We start from the raw sequence: 23,805 nt of genomic DNA on the forward strand, positions 1-23,805 counted from the left end.
TTTATATCCTAAGACATATAGCAAGACTTGTTAAAGGGTTGATTGTGACTTGTAGGGTCGCTATTTCCAACAGGTCAAGACAACACATCGATAACCTGCCAGCTTGCTGTGTGGAGCAGCGGTTACTTTCTCAATGTAAGTCTATGACAGTCAAAAAGAGGCCCTCTAGCCTTGTTCTGGGTCTCATAGACTTGCATTGAGAAAATTCAAGAAGTGACCTCTGCTCCACAAAAAAAACAAAAAAACACTGATCTGACCGGTCACAAATGTGGTCACATGATGCAGGAGTGCACCGAAGCACCGCTGAAACCAGGAGAAGGCTGTGCCTGCTGAGTACGATACTACCATCATTACATATAATCCCTAAAAACTGAAAAAATTAAAAAATTACCAGAATGGGGCATTAAGCATCATCTAACTCCATAAGAACTTGTGCATTTTTGGACTTTAATGCCAGTTTTTTCATCCCTCATTATCTGAGCAGCCAATGATTTTCACTATCACTAGTCTGTTTACAGATTTATAGTTTAGGGACATAAGTTGTACACGTTAGGGTTCGTATGGTCAAATATCGCCTGGTGCTGCTGCCCAATCACAGCGCAATGCAGGTGAATATAATTATATAGTTTAGTTCTAAAATAAGCCAAGCTCCTTCTTTTGATGTTCACTTGTCAGTTATGATACAATATAGCGTAAGGCTTTGGTGAACAATGACCAGGTGCAGTAATGAGTAAAACAATGGGGATGGATTTGCTAAAACTGTCTTTAATAGGAGACAACTTAGAATTAGACTGGATCTCCCAAATTTATTCCAGTGGCTCATGCTGATAAATTAGGCCAGTAAGCCACGTCCTGTTTGGTGAGGCACAAAATGTGGCGATCATCATTTTAATAGTAAATCTGCCCCAATGTCTTCACTTTTCTCAATTCTCTATTGTAACTTATACTATGTACATAAAAATTGGAATTTTTCTTGCATAACAGATTAAAAAACATAGTAAATTGACATTAAAAATGATTCTCTGGACAAGTTAACCCAATTATCTCGATTGAAGCAATACTAAAGTAAAGAAAATATAAATGTTCAGCTTAACCAAAATTCATACTTGTGCTTTAGTGACCTTGTATTCTGGATATTCGGAGTGAGGCCAAATATAGAGTCAATGTTATTCTTCGGAGATATTCACATCTCTGACTTTCTTGATGTATTCTCGCACCCGTTTTCTTACCAGAAAACGATGTGCAATATGCTTCTGGGCTGCAGACCGAAATTTATCTGATAGTGCAATAAAATTTAAATCTCAAGACTTTTCTGGAATGCCAATGATCTCCGATTTTTTAAAATGATGACCCTTGCCAGGACTCTCCAAAACATGATGTGCTTTTACTTGACTAATAGTAAGAGCGATGTTGTTCATTTATATTTCTAATTTCCAGGATTGGTAGTTGACCAACTGGGGGAATGATATATTCCTCCTCTCGTAGCAGACGCAGGAATAATCTCTCCGTATCACATGGCCATCGATAAATGTGTGTGTTTTTCAGCCAGTTGGGCACATGTTCCTGAAAAACCAAACGTAAAGGTATTGACAATGTCATGCATTAGGCCTCATTCAAACATCCATTTTTGTCATATATGCCTTGTCAGTGTTTTTTTTTTTTTTACTGACAAAGTATATTTTACAAGGCTACACAGTCATATTTTTTTTTTTTTTAATGACTGCATAAAAAAATCCCCTACCTTAAAAAGAAAAAGTTGTATATTTGCACATGTGATATCTGTTTTTCACTGACTGGTTGCTCGGGTTGGAAACCTCTATGATATTTTTGGGGGGAGGATATTGCAAAAATTCATGACACACAGATGGTGAAATAGTAAACAGATGAAAATCGTATGCAGCACCCCAATGAAGATTTGTCCATTTTATGAAGGCAAGAAAAAAAAAAAGTCATCTAAAGGCACCCTTTTATGCTGATTTGTTGTGGATTTCACACTACCAAAAATAGGGAACCCGCTGTGAAAATCTGCATCATAAATTGTCATGCCCTGCATTTAACATCTGCATTAGTGATGAGCGAACGTGCTTGGATAAGGCGTCATCTTGGCATGTTCATGTGCTGAGGGATTTCAGTGTGCTTGAGTAATATGTTCCAGTCCCCGCAGCTGCATGTTTCGTAGCTGTTAGACATATGCAGGGATTGCCTACCAAACAGGCCACCGCTGCGTGTGTTCAGGCTGTTGAACAGCCGCGAGACATGCAACTGCGGGGACTGGAACACTGTTGGCACACGAGCATGCTCCAATAACACCTTATCCAAGAACATTCGCTCATCACTAATCTGCACCCTAAGTCAATTCTCTCACCAATTTTTTGACATTGAGAGTATAAAATTGGGTATAAACTCATCCACTTTACTGTGGATGTACTGCTACGTTGTGGCTTTCTGCCTGCAAATCCAGGTGGAACATTTATAGCGTATCTGCCCCGTGCGACATACCGTAAAAACAAATGCTGTTTTGTTGCTCTTAATTGTGAACTGACCTCTGTTGCATTTGGAAAAAGTACAGGAATGAATCTGAAGTTCATGCTTCCTTGGTTTATGAACTCCGTCTGCATCTACAATAACACATAAAAATCACATAAAGCTTGGAGTACAAATGCAGTGTTTACTAAGGCTATGTTCCCACAATGAGCTTTCGGTGAGTTTTTGATGTTGCAGATTTCCTGCACCCATTAAGTAAAATAGATTACTTGCATTTTTTCAAAATACGCCGCCTAAAAACTCATCATGTGAAAGTAGCCGAAATGTACAGATTTCAGTCATAATGATAGACCTCTTGCTTAGAATAAACAGTAGCTATTGAACCATTGCTTCAAAGATATGAAGATTTGGGAAAAGCATAGAGAAAAGCGAACAGTACAATCTATCTGGTTATTTAGAAGAGATATTCATGAGAAGAAGCAATAATGTAAAAAAATATATTTTTATTTTCTTTCGCTATTTTTGAGGTAACCCCATTCCTAAAATTCTCAACTGTCTTGTTATACAGCAGAATATGGGATAATAACTCGTAATTTTTTGCACAAAGCTTTTTCAGAAAGAGAAATTTTGGATAAAAAGGTGTTTTTTTAACAGCTTAATAAGATAATAATAATACATTTTATTTTTATAGCCAACATATGCCGCAGCACTTTTCATTTTAGAGGGGACTTTTACAAACAATAAAGACGTTACAGAATAAGCATAACTCCGATACTAAAAGGAGTGAGGGTCCTGCTTTCAAGCTTACAATCTATGAGGAACTAGGGGGAGACATGAAATATAAAATGTGCTTATATTCTACAATACAGTCACAATATACTAAATAGGGTCTCCACATCACGCTGCACAAACCAGTCGCCAGCCAGTATGTGTACAGTACAGTCAGAGGGGGCTATTAACGGGAACCTGCACCAACAGGATTGTGCACAGTAACCTACACAGTGTCAGGTCTGCACCGTTATACTGATAACCCCTAACCCCTTCCCAAAATGTGCCGTACTAGTACTGATCTGTGTGAACTGCGTTCCCACAAACCGCAGTACAGTTAGGGCGCACCAATCGCGTGGCCTCACGCTGAGCGCCGCAGGGATCGGGTGCATGTGTCAGCTCTGACACCCTACAGCAACGCCCCCAATCGGTGCTAAAACCGAAAGTGGCATTTAACTCATCTGACAGCGGCATCAGTTGTGACAGCGGCATAGAGGAGCATCCCTGCGCGCTTCCATCAGGACAACGCAATGCGATCCGCCGCAGGGTCCTGCAGGGAAGGTGGCTTGTGAGCGCCTGCTGAAAGCAGACGCTGACATGCCTCCTTCCCTGCCTGTCAGATGCTGATGACAGGCGATCTGACACCATAACAAATGTCCCAGGACAGGACAATGTAAAAATAAAAATTAAAAAAAGTAAAAAAAAAGTGCACATTTGGTATTGCCGCGTCCATAAAGACCCGCTCTATAAAACTGTCCCACTAGTTAACCCCTTCAGTTAACACCGTAAAAAAAAAAGAGCAAAAAACAATGCTTTATCATCATACCGCCTAACAAAAAGTGCAATAAAACGCGATCGAAAAGATGAATGTAAATAAAAATGGTACCGCTGAAAACGTTATCTTGTCCTGCAAAAAACAAGCCATCATACAGCTCCATCAGAGGAAAAATAAAATTTATAGTTCTCAGAATAAAGCGATATAAAAAAATTTTTTTTCTATAAAAAATTGTATTATGTAAAAGCGCCAAAACATAAAAAAAGATATAAATTTGGTATCGCTGTTATCGTACTGATCCAAAGGATAAACCACACACGGAACGGTATAAAAAAAAAGACAAACAAAAAGCAATTTCTGAATTGATAGTTTTTGTTCATTCTGTCTCCCAAAAATCAGAAAAGACATCGCTAAAACTATGTCATGTTCCCAAAAATGGTACCAATAAAAATGTCAGCTCGTCCCGCAAAAAACAAGCCCTCGCATGACTGTCAGTTGAAATATGGAAAAATTATAGCTTTCAAAATGTGGTGATGCAAAAACTAGTTTTCGCAATAAAAAGCGTCTATTAGTGTGTGACAGCAGACAAACATAAAAACCCAATATAAATCTGGTATCGCTGTAATCACACCGACCCGAAGAATAAAGTCACCATATGACTTATAGCGCACGAGGAACGACGTAAAAAAAACTAAATAAAACCAATTCTTCACATATTATTGATTTTTTTTTCATTTTGACTCCCAAAGATCACAGTAAGGCTCGGCTCACACTTATCCTGCGCTCTGCGCTGAGCGCTAGCACAGGGGTTTCCATGTAAATATGTGATTCAGACAGAACCTCTGGTGGAAGATTAACTATAATGAGGCAGATGGAGGTACTGTGGACGCCATAGGACCTGTGATCCGGCGGTGTCCGTCTTTTTAGGATTGTATAAAACTGTTAGAATCCACGTCTTTGTGGTAACATTTGGTTTTAAGTAAGTTGTTCTCCACATAAATTGTCAAATCTAAAAAATTGACCGACACATTGCTGATAGTGGGTGTGAATTCCAAACCAAACTGATTATTGTTTAGTGTAGCGCCAGTGTGCATTTACTTTATACTAATATTGTACTTTATGTTAGTGGTAAAATTTATTCAATATGACTTGCGTTTATTTATGAAAAAAATGGAAATTTGGCAAAAATGTGGAAAATTTTGCAATTTTCAAACTTTTAATTTTTGTACCCTTAAACCAGAGAGTGGTGTCACACAAAATAGTTAACCCCTTAATCCCATATGACATACTATCCCGTCGAGGTGGGGTGGGCCTTAATTCCCACCGACGGGATAGTACGTCATATGCGATCGGCCGCGCTCACGGGGGAAGCGCGGCCGATCGCGGACGGGGGTCAGCTGACTATCGCAGCTGACATCCGGCACTATGTGCCAGGAGCGGTCAAGGACTGCTCCCGGCACATTAACCCCCGGCACACTGCGATCAAACATGATCGCAGTGTTCCAGTGGTATAGGGAAGCATCGCGCAGGGAGGGGGCTCCCTGCGGGCTTCCCTGAGACCCTCGGAGCAACACAATGTGATCGCGTTGCTCCAAGCGTCTTACCTCCTCTCCCTGCAGTCCCCGGATCCAAAATGGCCGTGGGGCTGCATCCGGGTCCTGCAGGGAGGTGGCTTACCAAGCGCCTGCTCAGTGCAGGCGCTGGTAAGGCTGCAGCGCTGGAAGTCAGATCGCTGATCTGACAGAGTGCTGTGCAAACTATCAGATCAGCGATCTGTGATGTCCCCCCCTGGGACAAAGTAAAAAAAAAAATTTCCACATGTAAAAAAAAAATAAAGAAAATATATATATTACTAGCTGTACTACCCGGCTTCGCCCGGGTTAATGACTGCTGTTAGCAAAATAGAATGTGTTAACAAAAATTTATTCTGCACACAAAAACCACAAAACAAATAGATAGAAATGTAATTATTAAAAGGCAAAAACTAAGCAAATAGAAGCATTTCACAACATATATTAGCTTTGTTATACTGAGAATGTCTTTGTTGCCTATATTAACCAATCAGAGCTCAGGTTAATTAACTGTAGCAAAATAGAAGCTGAGCTGTGATTGGTTGCTATTGGCAGCCTGATAAATCCCCAGCCAACAGGAAGCCCTCCCCCCTGGCAGTATATATTAGCTCACACATACACATAATAGACAGGTCATGTGACTGACAGCTGCCGTATTTCCTATATGGTACATTTGTTGCTCTTGTAGTTTGCTTATTAATCAGATTTTTATTTTTGAAGGACAATACCAGACTTGTGTGTGTTTTAGGGCGAGTTTTATGTGTCAAGTTGTGTGTGTTGAGTTGCGTGTGGCGACATGCATGTAGCGACTTTTGTGAGATGAGTTTTGTGTGGCGACATGCGTGTAGCAACATTTTGTGTGTTGAGTTGCATGTGACAGGTTAGTGTAGCAAGTTGTGTGCAGCAAGATTTGTGCATGGCGAGTTTTGCGCGTGGCGAGTTTTATGTGTGGTGCATTTTGAGTATGTGCAAGTTTTGTGTGAGGCAACTTTTGCATGTGGTGCAACTTTTGTACATGTGGCAATTTTTCTGTGTGTGCAAGTTTTGCATGAGGTGAGTTTTCCATGAGGTGAGTTTTGCACGTGTGGCGAGTTTTGCGTGAGCCTAGTTTTGCATATGGCGAGTTTTGCATGTAGCGAGTTTTGAGTGGTGACTTTTGTGTTTCGACTTTTATGTGGCGAGGTTGGTGTGTGTGTGTGGTGAAATGTGTGCTGAGGGTGGTATATGTGTTCAAGCACGTGGTAGTGTGTGGCGCATTTTGTGTTTGTGTTCATATCCCCGTGTGTGGTGAGTATCCCATGTCGGGGCCCCACCTTAGCAACTGTACGGTATATACTCTTTGTCGCCATCGCTCTCATTCTTTAAGTCCTCATTGTTCACATCTGGCAGCTGTCAATTTTCCTCCAACACTTTTCCCTTCACTTTTTCCCCATTATGTAGATAGGAGCAAAATTGTTTGGTGAATTGGAACGCGCGGGGTTAAAATTTCACCTCACAACATAGCCTATGACGCTCTCGGGGTCCAGACGTGTGACTGTGCAAAATTTTGTGGCTGTAGCTGCGACGGTACAGATGCCAATCCCGGACATACACACATACATACATACACACATTCAGCTTTATATATTAGATATACCTGTATGTAATCTCCTGTATATAGTATATACCTGTGTGTCATCTCACCTATATATAGTATATATCTGTGTGTCATCTCCTGTATATAGTATATACCTGTATGTCATCTCCTCCTATACATAGCATATACCTGTGTCATCTCCTCCTGTATATACTATATACCTGTAGGTAATCTGCTCCTGTATATAGTATATAGTATATACCTGTGTGTCATCTCCTCCTGTATATAGTATATACCTGTATGTCATCTCCTCCTGTATGTAGTATGTACCTGTATGTCATCTCCTCCTCTATATAGTATATACCTGTGTGTCATCTCTCCTGTATATAGTATATATCTGTGTGTCATCTCCTCCTGTATATAGTATATACCTGTGTGTCATCTCCCCTGTAAATAGTATATACCTGTGTGTCATCTCCTGTATATAGTATATAGCTGTATGCCATCTCCTCCTGTATTAGCCCTCGTTCACACGTTATTTGGTCAGTATTTTTACCTCAGTATTTGTAAGCTAAAATGGCAGCCTGATAAATCCCCAGCCAACAGTAAGCCCACCCCCTGGCAGTATATATTAGCTCACACATACACATAATAGACTGGTCATGTGACTGACAGCTGCCGGATTCCTATATGGTACATTTGTTGCTCTTGTAGTTTGTCTGCTTATTAATCAGATTTTTATTTTTGAAGGATACCAGACTTGTGTGTGTTTTAGGGCGAGTTTCGTGTGTCAAGTTGTGTGTGTTGAGTTGCGTGTGGCGACATGCATGTAGGGACTTTTGTGAGATGAGTTTTGTGTGGCGACATGCGTGTAGCAACTTTTTGTGTGTCGAGTTGCATGTGACAGGTTAGTGTAGCAAGTTGTGTGCAGCAAGTTTTGCGCATGGCGAGTTTTGCGCGTGGCGAGTTTTATGTGTGGTGCCTTTTGAGTATGTGCAAGTTTTGTGTGAGGCAACTTTTGCATGTGTTGCAACTTTTGTGCATGTGGCAATTTTTCTGCGTGTGGCAATTTTTCTGCGTGTGCAAGTTTTGCGTGTGGCGAGTTTTGCACGTGTGGCGAGTTTTGCATGTGGAGAGTTTTGCGCGTGGCGAGTTTTGAGCGGCGACTTTTGTGTTTCTACTTTTATGTGGCGAGGTTGGTGTATGTGTGGTGAAATGTGCACTGAGGGTGGTATATGTGTTCGAGCACGTGGTAGTGTGTGGCGCATTTTGTGTGTGTGTTCATATCCCCGTGGTGGTGTGATTATCCCATGTTGGGGCCCCACCTTAGCAACTGTACAGTATATACTCTTTGGTGCCATCGCTGTCATTCTTTAAGTCCCCCTTGTTCACATCTGGCAGCTGTTAATTTGCCTCCAACACTTTTCCTTTCATTTTTTCCCCATTATGTAGATAGGGGCAAAATTGTTTGGTGACTTGGAAAGCGCGGGGTTAAAATTTCACCTCACAATATAGCTTTGACGCTCTCAGGGTCCAGACGTGTGACTGTGCAAAATTTTGTGCCTGTAGCTGCGACGCCTCCAACACTTTTCCTTTCACTTTTTCCCCATTATGTAGATAGGGGCAAAATTGTTTGGTGAATTGGAAAGCGCGGGGTTAAAATTTCACCTCACAACATAGCCTATGACGCTCTCGGGGTCCAGACGTGTGACTGTGCAAAATTTTGTGGCTGTAGCTGCTACGGTTCAGATGCCAATCCCGGACATACATACATACATACATACATACACACACACACACATTCAGCTTTATATATTAGATTCCCATAAATACATTTCTTTATCTAAATAAAAAAAAATACAAACAATAAAAGTACACATATTTAGTATTGCCGCGTCCGTAACGACCCAACCTATAAAACGGTCCCACTAGTTAACCCCTTCAGTGAACACCGTAAAAAAAACAAAACAAAAAAAACACAAGGCAGAAAACAACGCTTTATTATCATACCGCCGAACAAAAAGTGTAATAACACGCGATCAAAAAGACGGATATAAATAACCATGGTACCGCTGAAAACGTCATCTTGACCCGCAAAAAACGAGCTGCCATACAGCATCATCAGCAAAAAAATAAAAAAGTTAGTTTTCAGAATAAAGCGATGCAATAATAATTTTTTCTGTAAAAAAATAGTTTTTATCGTATAAAAGCACCAAAACATAAAAAAAATGATATAAATGAGGTATTGCTGTAATCGTACTGACCCGAAGAATAAAACTGCTTTATCAATTTTACCAAACGTGGAACGGTATAAACGCCTCCCCCAAAAGAAATTCATGAATAGCTGGTTTTTGGTCATTCTGCCTCACAAAAATCGGAATAAAAAGCGATCAAAAAATGTCACGTGCCCGAAAATGTTACCAATAAAAACGTCAACTCGTCCCGCAAAAAACAAGACCTCACATGACTCTGTGGACCAAAATATGGAAAAATTATAGGTCTTAAAATGTGGAGACGCAAATAAAAAGCGTCTTTTAGTGTGCGACAGCTGCCAATCATAAAAATCCGCTATAAAAGTAAATCAAACCCCCCTTCATCACCCCCTTAGTTATGGAAAAATAATAACATTTAAAAAATGTATTTATTTCCATTTTCTCATTAGGGTTATGGCTAGGGTTAGGGTTGGGGCTAGGGTTGGAGCTAAAGTTAGGGTTAGGGTTGGGGCTAAAGTTAGGGTTGGGGCTAAAGTTAGGGTTAAGGTACCTTCACACTAAACGATATCGCTAGCGATCCGTGACGTTGCAGCGTCCTGGCTAGCGATATCGTTGAGTTTGACAGGCAGCAGCGATCAGGATCCTGCTGTGATATCGCTGGTCGTTTAGGAAAGTTCAGAACTTTATTTGGTCGTCAGATCGCCGTGTATCGTTGTGTTTGACAGCAAAAGCAATGATGCCAGCGATGTTTTACAATGGTAACCAGGGTAAATATCGGGTTACTAAGCGCAGGGCCGCGCTTAGTAACCCGATGCTTACCCTGGTTACCATCGTAAAAGTAAAAAAAACAAACAGTACATACTCACCCTCTGATGTCCGTCACGTCCCTCGCCGTCCGCTTCCTGCACTGACTGAGCGCCGGCCGTAAAGTGAAAGCACAGCACAGCGGTGACGTCACCACTCTGCTGTTAGGGCCGGCGCCCAGTCTGTGCAGGGAAGTGGACGCCGGGGGACGCGAAGGTGAGTATGTACGGTTTGTTTTTTTACATTTTACACTGGTAACCAGGGTAAACATCGGGTTACTAAGCGCGGCCCTGCGCTTAGCAACCCAATGTTTACCCTGGTTACCCGGGGACTTCGGCATCGTTGGTCGCTGGAGAGCGGTCTGTGTGACAGCTCTCCAGCGACCAAACAGCGACGCTGCAGCGATCGGGATCGTTGTCTGTATCGCTGCAGCGTCGTTTAGTGTGATGGTACCTTTAGGGTTTGGATTACATTTACGGTTGGGATTAGGGTAAGGATTAGAGTTAGGGGTATGTCAGGGTTAGGGGTGTCGTTAGGGTTACCGTTGGGATTAGGGTTAGGAGTGTGTTTGGATTAGGGTTTCAGTTAGAATTGGGGAGTTTCCACTGTTTAGGCACATCAGGGGCTCTCCAAACGCGACATGGCGTCCGATCTCAATTCCAGCCAATTCTGCGTTGAAAAAGTAAAACAGTGCTCCTTCCCTTCCGAGCTCTGCCATGCGCCCAAACAGTGGTTCCCCCCCCCACATATGGGGTATCAGCGTACTCAAGACAAATTGGACAACAACTTTTGAGGTCCAATTTCTCCTGTTACCCTTGGGAAAATACAAAACTGGGGGCTAAAAAATAATTTTTTGTGGAATTTTTTTTTTTTTTCTTTCACGGCTCTGCATTATAAACTGTAGTGAAACACTTGGGGGTTCAAAGTTCTCAAAACACATCTAGATAAGTTCCTTTGGAGGTCTAGTTTCCAATATGGGGCCACTTATGGGGGTTTCTACTGTTTGGGTACATCAGGGGCTCTGCAAATGCAACGTGACACCTGCAGACCAATCCATTCAAGTCTGCATTCCAAATGGCGCTCCTTCCCTTCCAAGCTCTACCATGCGCCCAAACGGTGGTTCCCCCCCACATATGGGGTATCAGCGTACTCAGGACAAATTGGACAACAACGTTTGGGGTCCAATTTATCCTGTTACCCTTGTGAAAATACAAAACTGGGGGCTAAAAAAATCTATTTTGTGAAGAAAATAACATTTTTTTATTTTCATGGCTCTGCGTTATAAACTGTAGTGAAACACTTGGGGGTTCAAAGCTCTCAAAACACATCTAGATAAGTTCCTTAGGGGGTCTACTTTCCAAAATGGTGTCACTTGTGGGGGGGTTTTAATGTTTAGGCACATCAGGGGCTCTGCAAACGCGACATGGTGTCCCATCTCAATTCCAGTCAATTTTGCATTGAAAAGTCAAACGGCGCTCCTTCCCTTCCGAGCTCTGCCATGCGCCCAAACAGTCGTTTACCCCCACATATCAGGTATCAGCGTACTCAGGACAAATTGCACAACAACTTTTGGGGTCCAATTTCTTCTCTTACCCTTGGGAAAATAAAAAATTGGGGGCGAAAAGATCATTTTTGTGAAAAAATATGATTTTTTATTTTTACGGCTCTGCATTATAAACTTCTGTGAAGCACTTGTTGGGTCAAAGTGCTCACCACACATCTAGACAAGTTCCTTAAGGGGTCTACTTTCCAAAATGGTGTCACTTCTGGGGGATTTCAATGTTTAGGCACATCAGGGGCTCTCCAAACGCAACATGGCGTCCCATCTCAATTCCAGTCAATTTTGCATTGAAAGTGAAATGGCGCTGCTTCCCTTACGAGCTCTGCCATGCGCCCAAACAGTGTTTTACACCCACATATGGGGTATCAGCGTACTCAGGACAAATTGCACAACAACGTTTGGGGTCCATTTTCTCCTGTTACCCTTGGTAAAATAAAACAAATTGGAGCTGAAATAAATTGTGTGAAAAAAAGTTAAATGTTCATTTTTATTTAAATATTCCAAAAATTCCTGTTAAACACCTGAAGGGTTAATGAACTTCTTGAATGTGGTTTTGAGCACCTTGAGGGGTGCAGTTTTTAGACTGGTGTCCCACTGGGGTATTTTCTGTCATATAGACCCCTCAAAATGACTTCAAATGAGATGTGGTCCCTAAAAAAAAATGGTGTTGTAAAAATGAGAAATTGCTGGTCAACTTTTAACCCTTATAACTCCCTAACAAAAAAAAATTTTGGTTCCAAAATTGTGCTGATGTAAAGTAGACATGTGGGAAATGTTACTTATTAAGTATTTTGCGTGACATATGTCTGTGATTAAAGGGCATAAAAATTCAAAGTTCATACGCAAGTTATATCGAAGAAATTTTACCACTATCATGAAGTACAATATGTCACGAGAAAATGGCAGAATCGCCAAGATCCGTTAAAGCGTTCCAGAGTTATAACCTCAAAGGGACAGTGGTCAGAATTGTAAAAATCGGCCCGGTCATTAACGTGCAAATCACCCTCGGGGCTTAAGGGGTTAATAAATAACATTTCCCACATGTCTACTTTACATCAGCACAATTTTGGAAACACAATTTTTTCTTGTTAGGATGTTATAAGGGATAAAAGTTGACCAGCGATTTCTCATGTTTTCCAACAAAAAACTTACACAACTTTTTTTTCGGGACCACCTCACATTTGAAGTGACTTTAGGGTGTCAATATAACACATACCAAAAAGTGACACCATTCTAAAAACTGCACCCCTCAAGGTACGCAAAACCAAATTCAAGAAGTTTATTAACCCTTCAGGTGCTTCACGAGAACTAAAGCAATATGGAAGGAAAAAATTAACATTCTACTTTTTTCACAAAATATTTTGGAACCAATTTTTTTATTTTCACAAGGGTATCAGGAAAAAATGGACCACAAAATTTGTTGTGCAATGTCGATACCCCGTATGTGGGGGAAATCCACTGGCAGGGCTCAGAAGGGAGGGAGCACTGTTTGACTTTTCGAACACAAAAGTGGCTGGAATCATTGGTGGGTGCCAGGTCATGTTTGTAGACCCCCTGATGTACCTAAACATTGGAACCCCTCCAATTTTAACTCTAATCCTAACCCCAACACACCCCTAACCCCAACCCTAATGGAAAAATGGAAATACTTTTTATTTTATTATTTTTACCTAACTAAGGGGGTGATAAATGGGGGTTCGATTTACTATTTTTTTTTTATTTTGATCACTGTGATAGACCCTATCACAGTAATCAAAATGAACCAATAGTAAAAATGTCCTATTGTTGCCGGGTGCCAGCTGGCAGATCTCAACGGTCGTACTGCACAAGCGCCCGCCATTTTCTTCCCGGAAGACGACGCCGGGGGACAGGGGGATGCAGGAGGGTACAGGGACACCGGAGGAAGAAGGGGGGCTCGGAGGACCCAGTTTCTCTCTCCTCATATCAGAGGAGAGAGAATTTAAATGGCAAATCGGACTTTTTTTTGCGGTCGCCGTTATTCTGTGAATAACGGTGATCGCAACAGAAAAAAATGACCCGAATCATGTTTTCTGGGGTCTCAGTTACCCCCGGTAGCCAAGACCCCGAAGAATTTCCGACGCTGGGGGGTGCTATAACCTTATTTCACATTAAAAAGTGGCGCTGAGAAATAAGTACCATTAACTGCTGCAGTTAAAAGTCGTATAGGCGGTCGTTAAGGGGTTAAACGAGTAACAGGAGTCTGAGCATGCATGCTCAGATCCCAAACTTCAGTGTCCTCTACATGGATCCTGACAATGCTTTGGCGGGACAGCTCTTTAGCTTACAAGCACTGGGATATGCTGCTTATCATTAGAAAGCATATCACAGCTTGGATACTCTGTAAATCATTGAAAGGTAGCTTGCAACAGTGACTACTCTTCTCCCTTCGTCTGGTTCCAATGCCCAGATTAGAAATAACAAAACAAGAAACAGAGGCTGAATGACAACAAGTGGTTATGTGACCCACACAGATAGGCGTTCATAAAAGCAGCGCAGGAAATAAAAGTATATTGGAAAAATTATTCAAAACTGCAACTCATCCTGCTTAAAACAAGCCCTCATACGACTATATCGACAGATAAATTAAAAAGTTATGAAAGATTGTCCGGGTTAAAGACACCTTGAACAGTACACTTTTACTCTGTCTCCTTAAAAACCTTGAAGAGAAGTAATATAAACCAGCTCACCCATGATGCATAAGCTGAGTTTCGGGAGCACGGACCCGCTGTGTCCAGGCGTGTAGAATCCAAGAGAAGAAAATGTCCAGCTTCACCGAATCCGTGAAAAAAAGTTTTCTTTATTCACAAACTTAATTATGACATTTGTGCTCAAGTTTGTATCCTCCATGTTTAAGGGAGCTTAGTCTCCAGAAACGCGTTGAGATTCTTACCCATATGGTTTGTGCTGAAGTTTGTATCCTCCATATTTAAGTTTGTGAATAAAGAAAACTTTTTTCATGGATTTGGTGAAGCTGGACATTTTCTTCTCCTTAAAAACCACCTATTTCCACCAAGACGCATAAAAAAAAAGTGAAAAACATACGCAAAAAAAATTAAAAAAATGAAACAGTGAGAGCAGATACGTACAGTGGCATGTAAAAGTTTGCACACCCCTAGTCAATATTACTGTTATTGTCAATAGTTAAGCTAGTTGAAGATGAAATGATCTCTAAAAAGGCCTTAAGTTAAAGATTTCCTTTTTATTTTAGGCAAAAAAAAAAAAAAAAAGTCCTTCATTTTTCACATTCTAAAAATTGCAAAAAGGGAAATGGGCCGAATCTTGGCTGGTTATAAAAACCATTTACAAGCTGCGATACTTTCAAAAAGAGGTGCTAGTAGGTTCCTACAAGTGCTTCTCACAAAACTAGAATATCATCAAAAAGTTAATTTATTTCAGTTCTTCAATACAAAAGTGAAACTCATTATATAGCGTCATTACAAACAGAGTGATCTATTTAAAGTGTTAATTTCTCTATATGTTGATGATTATGGCTTACAGCCAATGAAAACACAAAAGTCATTATCTCAGTAAATTAGAATACTTTATACCACCAGAAAAATTATTTTAAAATCTGAAATGTTGGCCTACTGAAATGTATGTTCAGTAAATGCACTCAATACTTGGTCGGGGCTCCTTTTGCATCAATTACTGCATCAATGTGGTATGGAGGCGATCAGCTTGTGGCACTGCTGAGGTGTTATGGAAGCCCAGATTGCTTTGATAGCAGCCTTCAGCTTGTCTGCATTGTTGGGTCTGGTGTCTCTTCCTCTTGACCTCTTTATGAGGTTAAGGTCAGGGGAGTTTGCTGGCCAATCAAGCACAGTGATACTGTTGTTTTGAAACCAGGTATTGGTAATTTTGGCAGTGGGGACAGGTGCCAAGTCAGCAGTCTTCCCCACGATTGTGGAGCCTACTGAAACAGAGTAAGGGACCTTTTAAAATGCTTAGGAAGCCTTTGCAGGTGTTTTTTGTTAATTATTCTAATTTACTGAGATAATGACTTTTGGGTTTTCATTGCCTGTAAGTCATAATCATCAACATTAACAAATAAACACTTGAAATACATCACTCTGTTTGTAATGACTTTATAAAATGTGAGATTCACTTTTAGCATTGAATAAAATAAATTAACTTTTTGATATTCTAATTTTGTGATAAGCACTTGTAGGAACCTACTAGCACCTCCTTTTGAAAGTATCACAGCTTGTAAATGCTTTTTATAGCCAGCCAAGAGTCTCAATTCTTGTTTGAGGGATTTTCATCTATTCTTCCAGTTCTGTGACATTCCTAGGTATTCTTGCATTAACTACCATTTTGAGGTCTAGCCACAGATTTTCAATGATGTTCACATCAATGGACTGTGTGGGCCATTGTAAAACCTTTTGCTTGCGCCTTTTGAGGTAGTCCAATTTGGATTTTGATGTGTGTTTAGGATCATTATCCATTTGTAGAAGGCATCCTATTTTCAGCTTTTTTTTTTTTTTTTTTTTTTTTTTTACAGATGGTGTTATGTCAAGAATTTGTTTTAATTTAATTGAATCCATTCGTACCTTTACCCGTGAAAAGTTCTTTGTGCCATTGGCTGTAACACAACCCCAAAGCATTATAGATCCACCCTCATGCTTAATGATTGGGTAGATGTTCTTTTCCTGCATTTCTGTGCCCTTTTTTCTCCACATATACCTTTGATCATTGTGGCCAGAGTTATATTTCAACCTCATCGGTCAACAGGACTTGTTTTCAAAATGCATCCAAAATGTGTCAGGCATGTTTAGATGTTCTTTTTCATTCTTTTGACGCTGAATTTTATCCTGAGGACGTAGGAAAGGTTTTCTTCTGAGGACTCTTCCATGAATGCCATATTTGTGCATGTGTCTCTGAACAGTAGAACAATGTACCACAACTCTAGTCTGCTAAGTCTTTTGCAGGCAAGCGGGGTTTCTGGTTTGCCTCTATAGCAATGCTACGAGCCGTTCACACTGAAATTTTGCTTGGTCTTCCAGACTTTATCTTGACCTCCACTGTTCCTGTTAACTGCCATTTCATAATTACATTTCGAACTGAAGAAACTTAAAACAGCTTTGCTATCTTCTTATAGCCTTCTCCTGCTTTGTGGGCCTTCACAATTTTCATTTACAGAGTGCTAGGCAACTGCTTAGAAGAACTCATGGCTGCTATTTTTTGGCACAAGGTTAGATGAGGCTAGGGTTTTATAAAGCTGGAAAATTTGCACACCTAGCCTTTCCTAATGATCACAGTGTACAAGCCATAATCCTGACAGGCTAATTAATGTATGAAACATTGGTCAAAGTTATCTGAGCACACAAATCTCCAAGGATGACCAATCTTTTGCACTGTCCCATTTTCCCTTTTGTAATTTTTAAAATGCCCCAACAAAACGAAGGAAATGTGTCATCTTTAACTTTAGGCCTTTTAAAGATCATTTAATCTTCAAGTTACTTAAAATGTTCACAGGAACAGTAATTTTGACCTAGGGTACCCAAACCTTTACATGCCGCTATATTTTGAATACAGCTGCTAGCATCTGCAAAAACAATGCAGGGGAAAAAACTGCATGACATTAACGGATTAAAAAATGTTAAACTTGTTTGTGAACATATGAAGGCTATTGTCTGTAACTCACCAGTCTGTGGATGTATCGCGTGTGTAAGCCATGATCATCACTAACGTGAATCAAGTCCATTTCAACGTCCTTTTTGTACTGTGGGCTGATTGCTATGATGATGATCACATTTGTCTATTGAATTACAAAGATTTGACAAAATATATGTAAGATGGGCTCCACTAACATGCGCACACAGGGATGATGTTTCTTCTGGATAAAGTACAACAAATGTGTTCTGTCCTTGCCCAAGTACTAAACATTTCAATATTGAGTTTTATTACTATTATTATAATTATATGATAATATAAAATTACAGCAATTTGAATCAGTCTTTTCTTAAAATGCATCATCAGAAAATATTTAAAAGGGGTATTCCCATCTCCAAGATCCTATCCCAAAATGTAGTAGGTGTAATATTAATATTATCAAATTCCTCCAATTAGAAATTTATAGTACCTCTAAGTTGCTATGTCGCTGACATCATGTAGGGAATTGCAGTAGCTTAGGTATCCATTGCTATGATCACTTATATAGTGACAGTTAGTTATTTAGCTCATAGTGGTCATAACCACGGATACCTAAGCTACTGCAATGCCCTGCACATGGTGATAAGCGACATAGCTAATCAGAAGAATTACACTACATTTTTAATTGGAGGTGCTTGCTAATATTATTATACATACTACATATTAGGATAGGATCTTGGAGATGGGAATAGATCTTTAATGCTAAATTAGAAACAAAAACTAGATACAATAAATTATTAATATAAAACACAAAACAATTAAATTCATGCCTAGTCGCATTCAGATGTCATACAAGAGTCATTCAGTAACCATTCCCTTCATGGAAATAGATGTAAACGGAAAGCAGTAGGTGGAATGGCGCAATGAACTATTTGGCTGTACAAAGGGAAAACACTCCCTTTAAGAACAGATATTTTGAACTGTTGTGTAGCATTCAATTAGTGAGAAATATTAATAATTTCCTCTGTAGCTGGATGATGGGCTGGCTATATGCTTACATACGCTAATAGAGGTATTCCAGCACTGGCTGCTGCTCCATTAATTAAGAGGCAGGGGTGTAATTATAGTCAGTGTAGGGGTAGCAGTCGCACCTAGCCCCTGGAGCTTAGGGTGGCCCAAAAGGTCCAATCAGCCCATATGAAAGGACTAATACTATTAAAGAACCACAATAGTTGGGACACTGTTGGACATTTTGTTTTGGGGCCTACAAACTTCAATTTGCACCATTGTTAATAGGGACATACTTACATCACTGAGATATCTCTCCATCCACCTGATGATGTCCATTCCCCGAATTGATCCTTCAAAAATGTCGATCTAAGATAAAGAAAATAAAAAATGACTAATTTGCCAAGAGACAAATGTCCTAGGAAATAAAAGGTAAAAAAAGGAAATGGCTACAGCATCATCCACCTTCATCAGAACTCATTGCCTTGTTGGATTTTTTCTTATTTTTTGTCAGGTTGCAGCACGGTGTTAATTGTGACCTGTGTCGCTGAGGAATGGCGCCATGTATTTCCTTCAACTGTATTTTGAGTGTCAAGTCCCTTACTTATCTATGTGTTGGAACCCTACTTGAGCACCTCATCTCCGAGGAGTGCCGTATAGCTCTACAAATTACATTGGGCCTCATTCAGAAGTTAGTGATTTGCTTGGTATGCAAAAAAAAAAAAAATATTGTACTATTGATGTTTCATCAGACGTTTTCGAATAAAAAAAAAAAAGAAAAAGAAATGACAAATCTTCTCCTACCCATTGCAATGTTAAAAATGGACAATGCACAGACTGGATATATTTACAGACTTGTATGGGCAATTTTGATTCATGATTTAGATTAAAAACAGACTTGTCACATGGTCTGCAAAAAAAAATGGACATGCGAACAGCTCTCTATCTATCTATCTATCTATCTATCTATATATATATATATATATATATACACACACACTAGATGGTGGCCCGATTCTAACGCATTAGGTATTCTGGAATATGTATAGTAGTATATAACACAGGCCACGTAGTATATAACACAGGCCACGTAGTATATAACACAGGCCTCGTAGTATATTGCCCAGCCACGTAGTATATAGCACAGCCACGTAGTATATTGCCCAGCCACGTAGTATATAGCACAGTGACGTAGTATATAACACAGGCCACGCAGTATATAACACAGCTCGTGCAGTATATAACACAGCCACGTAGTATATTGCACAGCCCACATAGTATATAGCACAGAGACGTAGTATATAACACAGGCCACGCAGTATATAACACAGGCCATGCAGTATATTGCACAGCCCACGTAGTATATAACACAGCCCACGTAGTATATAGGAATGTGGGCACCATATCTCTGCTAAAAAAAGAATTAAAATAAAAAATAGTTATATACTCACCTTCCGGCGGCCCCCGGATCCAGCCCAGGTGTTTAGCGATGCTCCTCGCGATGCTCCGGTCCCAAGAATGCATTGCGGCAATAACACGTGATGATGTAGTGGTCTCGCGAGACCGCTACGTCATCATCTCGCAAGACCGCTACGTCATGTCCGGTCATTGCCGCAATGCATTCTTGGGACCGCAGCGTCGCGAGGAGCAGGAAAGGCGCCGGAAGGTGAGAATGTAATGATTTTTATTTTTTTTTTTATTATTTTTAACATTAGATATTTTTACTATTGATTCTGCATAGGCAGCATCAATAGTAAAAAGTTGGTCACACAGGGTTAAAAGCAGTGTTAGACTGCGTTACACCGTGTTATGCCGTGGTGTAACGCAGTCCGTTTAACGGACTGCTAAACCGCTATGGGGGCACTGACTGGGGAGTAGGGAGGGGGCACTGACTGGAAAGGAGTAGACCAATCAGCGACGCGGGATTTCCGTTACAGACAAACAGACGGAAGTACCCCTTTGACAAATATATATATTTTGTACATTCACACTGAAGGCATCAAAACTATGAATTAACACATGTGGAATTATAAACTTAACAAAATAGTGTGAAACAACTGAAATTATGTCTTATATTCTAGGTTCTTCAAAGTAGCCACCTTTTGCTTTGATGACTGCTTTGCACACTCTTGGCATTCTCTTGATGAGCTTCAAGAGGTAGTCACCGGAAATGGTTTTCACTTCACAGGTGTGCCCTGTCAGGTTTAATAAGAGGAATTTCTTGCCTTATAAATGGTGTTGGGACCATCAGTTGTGTTGTGCAGAAGTCTGGTGGATACACAGCTGATAGTCCTACTGAATAGACTGTTAGAATTTGTATTATGGCAAGAACAAAGCAGTTAAGTAAAGAAAAACGAGTGCCCATCTTTACTTTAAGAAATGAAGGTCAGTCAGTCCGAAAAATTGGGAGAACTTTGAAAGTGTCCCCAAGTGCAATGGCAAAAACCATCAAGCGCTACCAAGAAACTGGCTCACATGAGGACCGCCCCAGGAAAGGAAGATCAAGAGTCACCTCTGCTTCTGAGGATAAGTTTATCCGAGTCACCAGCCTCAGAAATTGCAGGTTAACAGCAGCTCAGATTAGAGACCAGGTCAATGCCACACACGAGTTCTAGCAGCAGACACATGTCTACAACAACTGTTAGAGGAGACTTTGTGCAGCAGGCCTTCATGGTAAAATAGCTGCTAGGAAACCACTGCTAAGGACAGGCAACAAGCAGAAGAGACTTGTTTGGGCTAAAGAACACAAGGAATGGACATTAGACCAGTGGAAATCTGTGCTTTGGTCTGATGAGTCCAAATTTGAGATCTTTGGTTCCAACCACCGTGTCTTTGTGCGACGCAGAAAAGGTGAACGGATGGACTCTACATGCCTGGTTCCCACCGTGAAGCATGGAGGAGGAGGTGTGATGGTGTGGGGGTGCTTTGCTGGTGACACTGTTGGGCATTTATTCAAAATTGAAGGCATACTGAACCAGCATGGCTAACACAGCATCTTGCAGCAGCATGCTATTCCATCTGGTTTGCGTTTACTTGCACCATCATTTATTTTTCAATAGGACAATGACCCCAAACACAACTTCAGGCTGTGTAAGGGCTATTTGACCAAGGAGGAGAGTGATGGGGTGCTACGCCAGATGACCTGGCCTCCACAGTCACCAGACCTGAACCCAATCGAGATGGTTTGGTGTGAGCTGGACCACAGAGTGAAGGCAAAAGGGCCAAGAAGTGCTAAGCATCTCTGGGAACTCCTTCAAGATTGTTGGAAGACCATTTCCGGTGACTACCTCTTGAAGCTCATCAAGAGAAGGCCAACAGTGTGCAAAGCAGTCATCAAAGCAAAAGGTGGCTACTTTGAAGAACCTAGAATATAAGACATAATTTCAGTTGTTTCTCACTTTTTTGTTAAGTATATAATTCCACATGTGTTAATTCATAGTTTTGATGCCTTCAGTGTGAATGTACAATTTTCATAGGCATGAAAATACAGAAAAATCTTTAAATGAGAAGGTGTGTGGGGTGTCCAAACTTTTGACACACACACACACACACACACACACACACACACACACACACACACACACACACACACACACACACACATATATATATTGGGTATGTCTTCTATACCTGAAAAACACCAATAGAACAGAAAGGTAATTCACAGACATCTCAATGAGGTCTTATGTGTGCCTTGACTTGTAAATAGCTTAGTAAATTGCTTAAGTAACTTATTTTTTATTTTTAGCTTCATAGGTCTTCTATTATAATACTGCAATATAAAAATATAAACCGTGAACAAAAATTGGTCTACAGGGTGACAACTGGCTAATTTATTTTGTTGGTACTAGAGTATCACTGTATGACTAAAGGCTGGTTCTGAGGGAAGTATAGTATATAAATAAGGGTTAGCGTAGCAGATCAGTTGGATTAATATTTTTTATTTTAGCAGTTTGCTTGTAAACTACTCAATAATAAGTATTTTTACTTCTTGCTATGAGACCCATTTGTTTTGCAGGGAGAATATGGACGAGGAATTTAAACTGGTGCTTTGATGTGCTGCAGTGGTCTCTCAGGTTATTCCAGAAGAATAAAGAAGAGGCCAAAGACCCAACTTATGTATGTCAAGCCAGATGTGGAACTTATCAGTCCGGATACAGGGTGACTTGGGATTCTCTACCATGTAGCCATACCATATGGTTGACCAAAACTCCCTGACTCTTGTACATATGTTCTCAGATTGGAGGTTTTAGCCTTAGCCCACATTATATGTAATGCCAGGACCTTTGCAGGAGAACACAGAGGAAAACTTTCTGATCTCCTAATAAATATTAATTTTTATCCACTGTTTGTAAAGCATTGTCCAATATATCCTTTATATCTTGCATATCTGCTCAGTCATGAAATGTTTACACAAGTCTTAGGCTGCTTTCACACTAGCATCGGCCCGACGCGCGTTGTGAAAGTGATGCCCGACGTGGGCAGCGGAAGCAGTCTTACGACGCTTCCGCTGCCCCATTGTAAGGTCCGGGGAGGAGGGGGCGGAGTTTCGGCCGCGCATGCACGGTTGAAAATGGCGGACACGACACGCAAAAAAAGTTACATGTAACTTTTTTTGTGCTGACGGTCCGCCAAAACACCACGCAACCGTCGCACGACGGTTGCGACGTGTGGCCATACGTCGCAATGCGTCGCTAATGTGAATCTATGGGGAAAAAACGCATCCTGCAATCAACTTTGCAGGATGCGTTTTTCTCCTAAACGACGCATTGCGACGTACAGCCAAAAACGCTAGTGTGAAAGTAGCCTTAAAAAGTTGAAGTTGTCAAGTATTCTCAAAGCAATTAACCAATGAATACATGATACAGTAGGTTGTCGGTCAATGAGATGATGACCTGTTACTACTCTGGGAGGAGACAGGTAATCAGTGCTAGGTAAGTGAAACTTTACCCTGTGTCATTGGAAATAAAGCCTGGTCATCTGGACGGACTAAAGATCCCCATACACAGACTGATTATTGGCTTAATTTGCCAGTTTTGTGTATGGAGCGCCGGTCAGGGGATGTCAACCATTTCCGATTTTGGATCGATTGTGTTGCTCTTTTAGAGCTAAGCCGCCAACTGACATGTTAGCCGGTGGCTAGAAAGTGGGAATGCTAGGCTAAACAAGATCTCCTGTATATGGGTGAGTAAGCTGAGATGGCTGTAGGCCGAACGTTCAGCCAAAACAGGGTTGGTTCGACAGCCATCTAATGTGTTTGGGGGCCTTAAGGGATACAGTAAGTTACATAGGTAATAAGGAGTGGAGAAGGATAAGTTGAGGTATGACTCTTATTTCTGGGATTGTCAAAACGTTTCTAGTGGCATCATCAGAGAGACCAAGAGGATTGTCTAGGTCTTACCATCTGTAGTGGTAAACTATGCGGAAATTGA

General features: G+C 40.7%; 1 protein-coding gene across 1 annotated transcript in view; it reads right to left on the bottom strand.

Moving 5' to 3' along the window:
* Positions 1-745: 745 nt before the first annotated feature.
* Positions 746-23,805, bottom strand: part of TRAF3IP2 (TRAF3 interacting protein 2) — a 57,163-nt gene continuing 34,103 nt past the window's right edge. Inside the window, exons 6-9 of the mRNA XM_077289476.1 lie at positions 18,674-18,742; positions 17,418-17,531; positions 2,544-2,618; positions 746-1,563 (exon numbers count right to left, since the gene is read on the bottom strand). Coding sequence (XP_077145591.1) covers positions 1,393-1,563; positions 2,544-2,618; positions 17,418-17,531; positions 18,674-18,742 — 429 coding nt within the window. The 3' untranslated portion in view covers positions 746-1,392. The remainder of the gene's footprint in view (positions 1,564-2,543; positions 2,619-17,417; positions 17,532-18,673; positions 18,743-23,805) is intronic.

Source organism: Ranitomeya variabilis, chromosome 2 (genome assembly GCF_051348905.1).
Source record: "Ranitomeya variabilis isolate aRanVar5 chromosome 2, aRanVar5.hap1, whole genome shotgun sequence".
Classification (NCBI taxonomy): Eukaryota; Metazoa; Chordata; class Amphibia; order Anura; family Dendrobatidae; genus Ranitomeya; species Ranitomeya variabilis.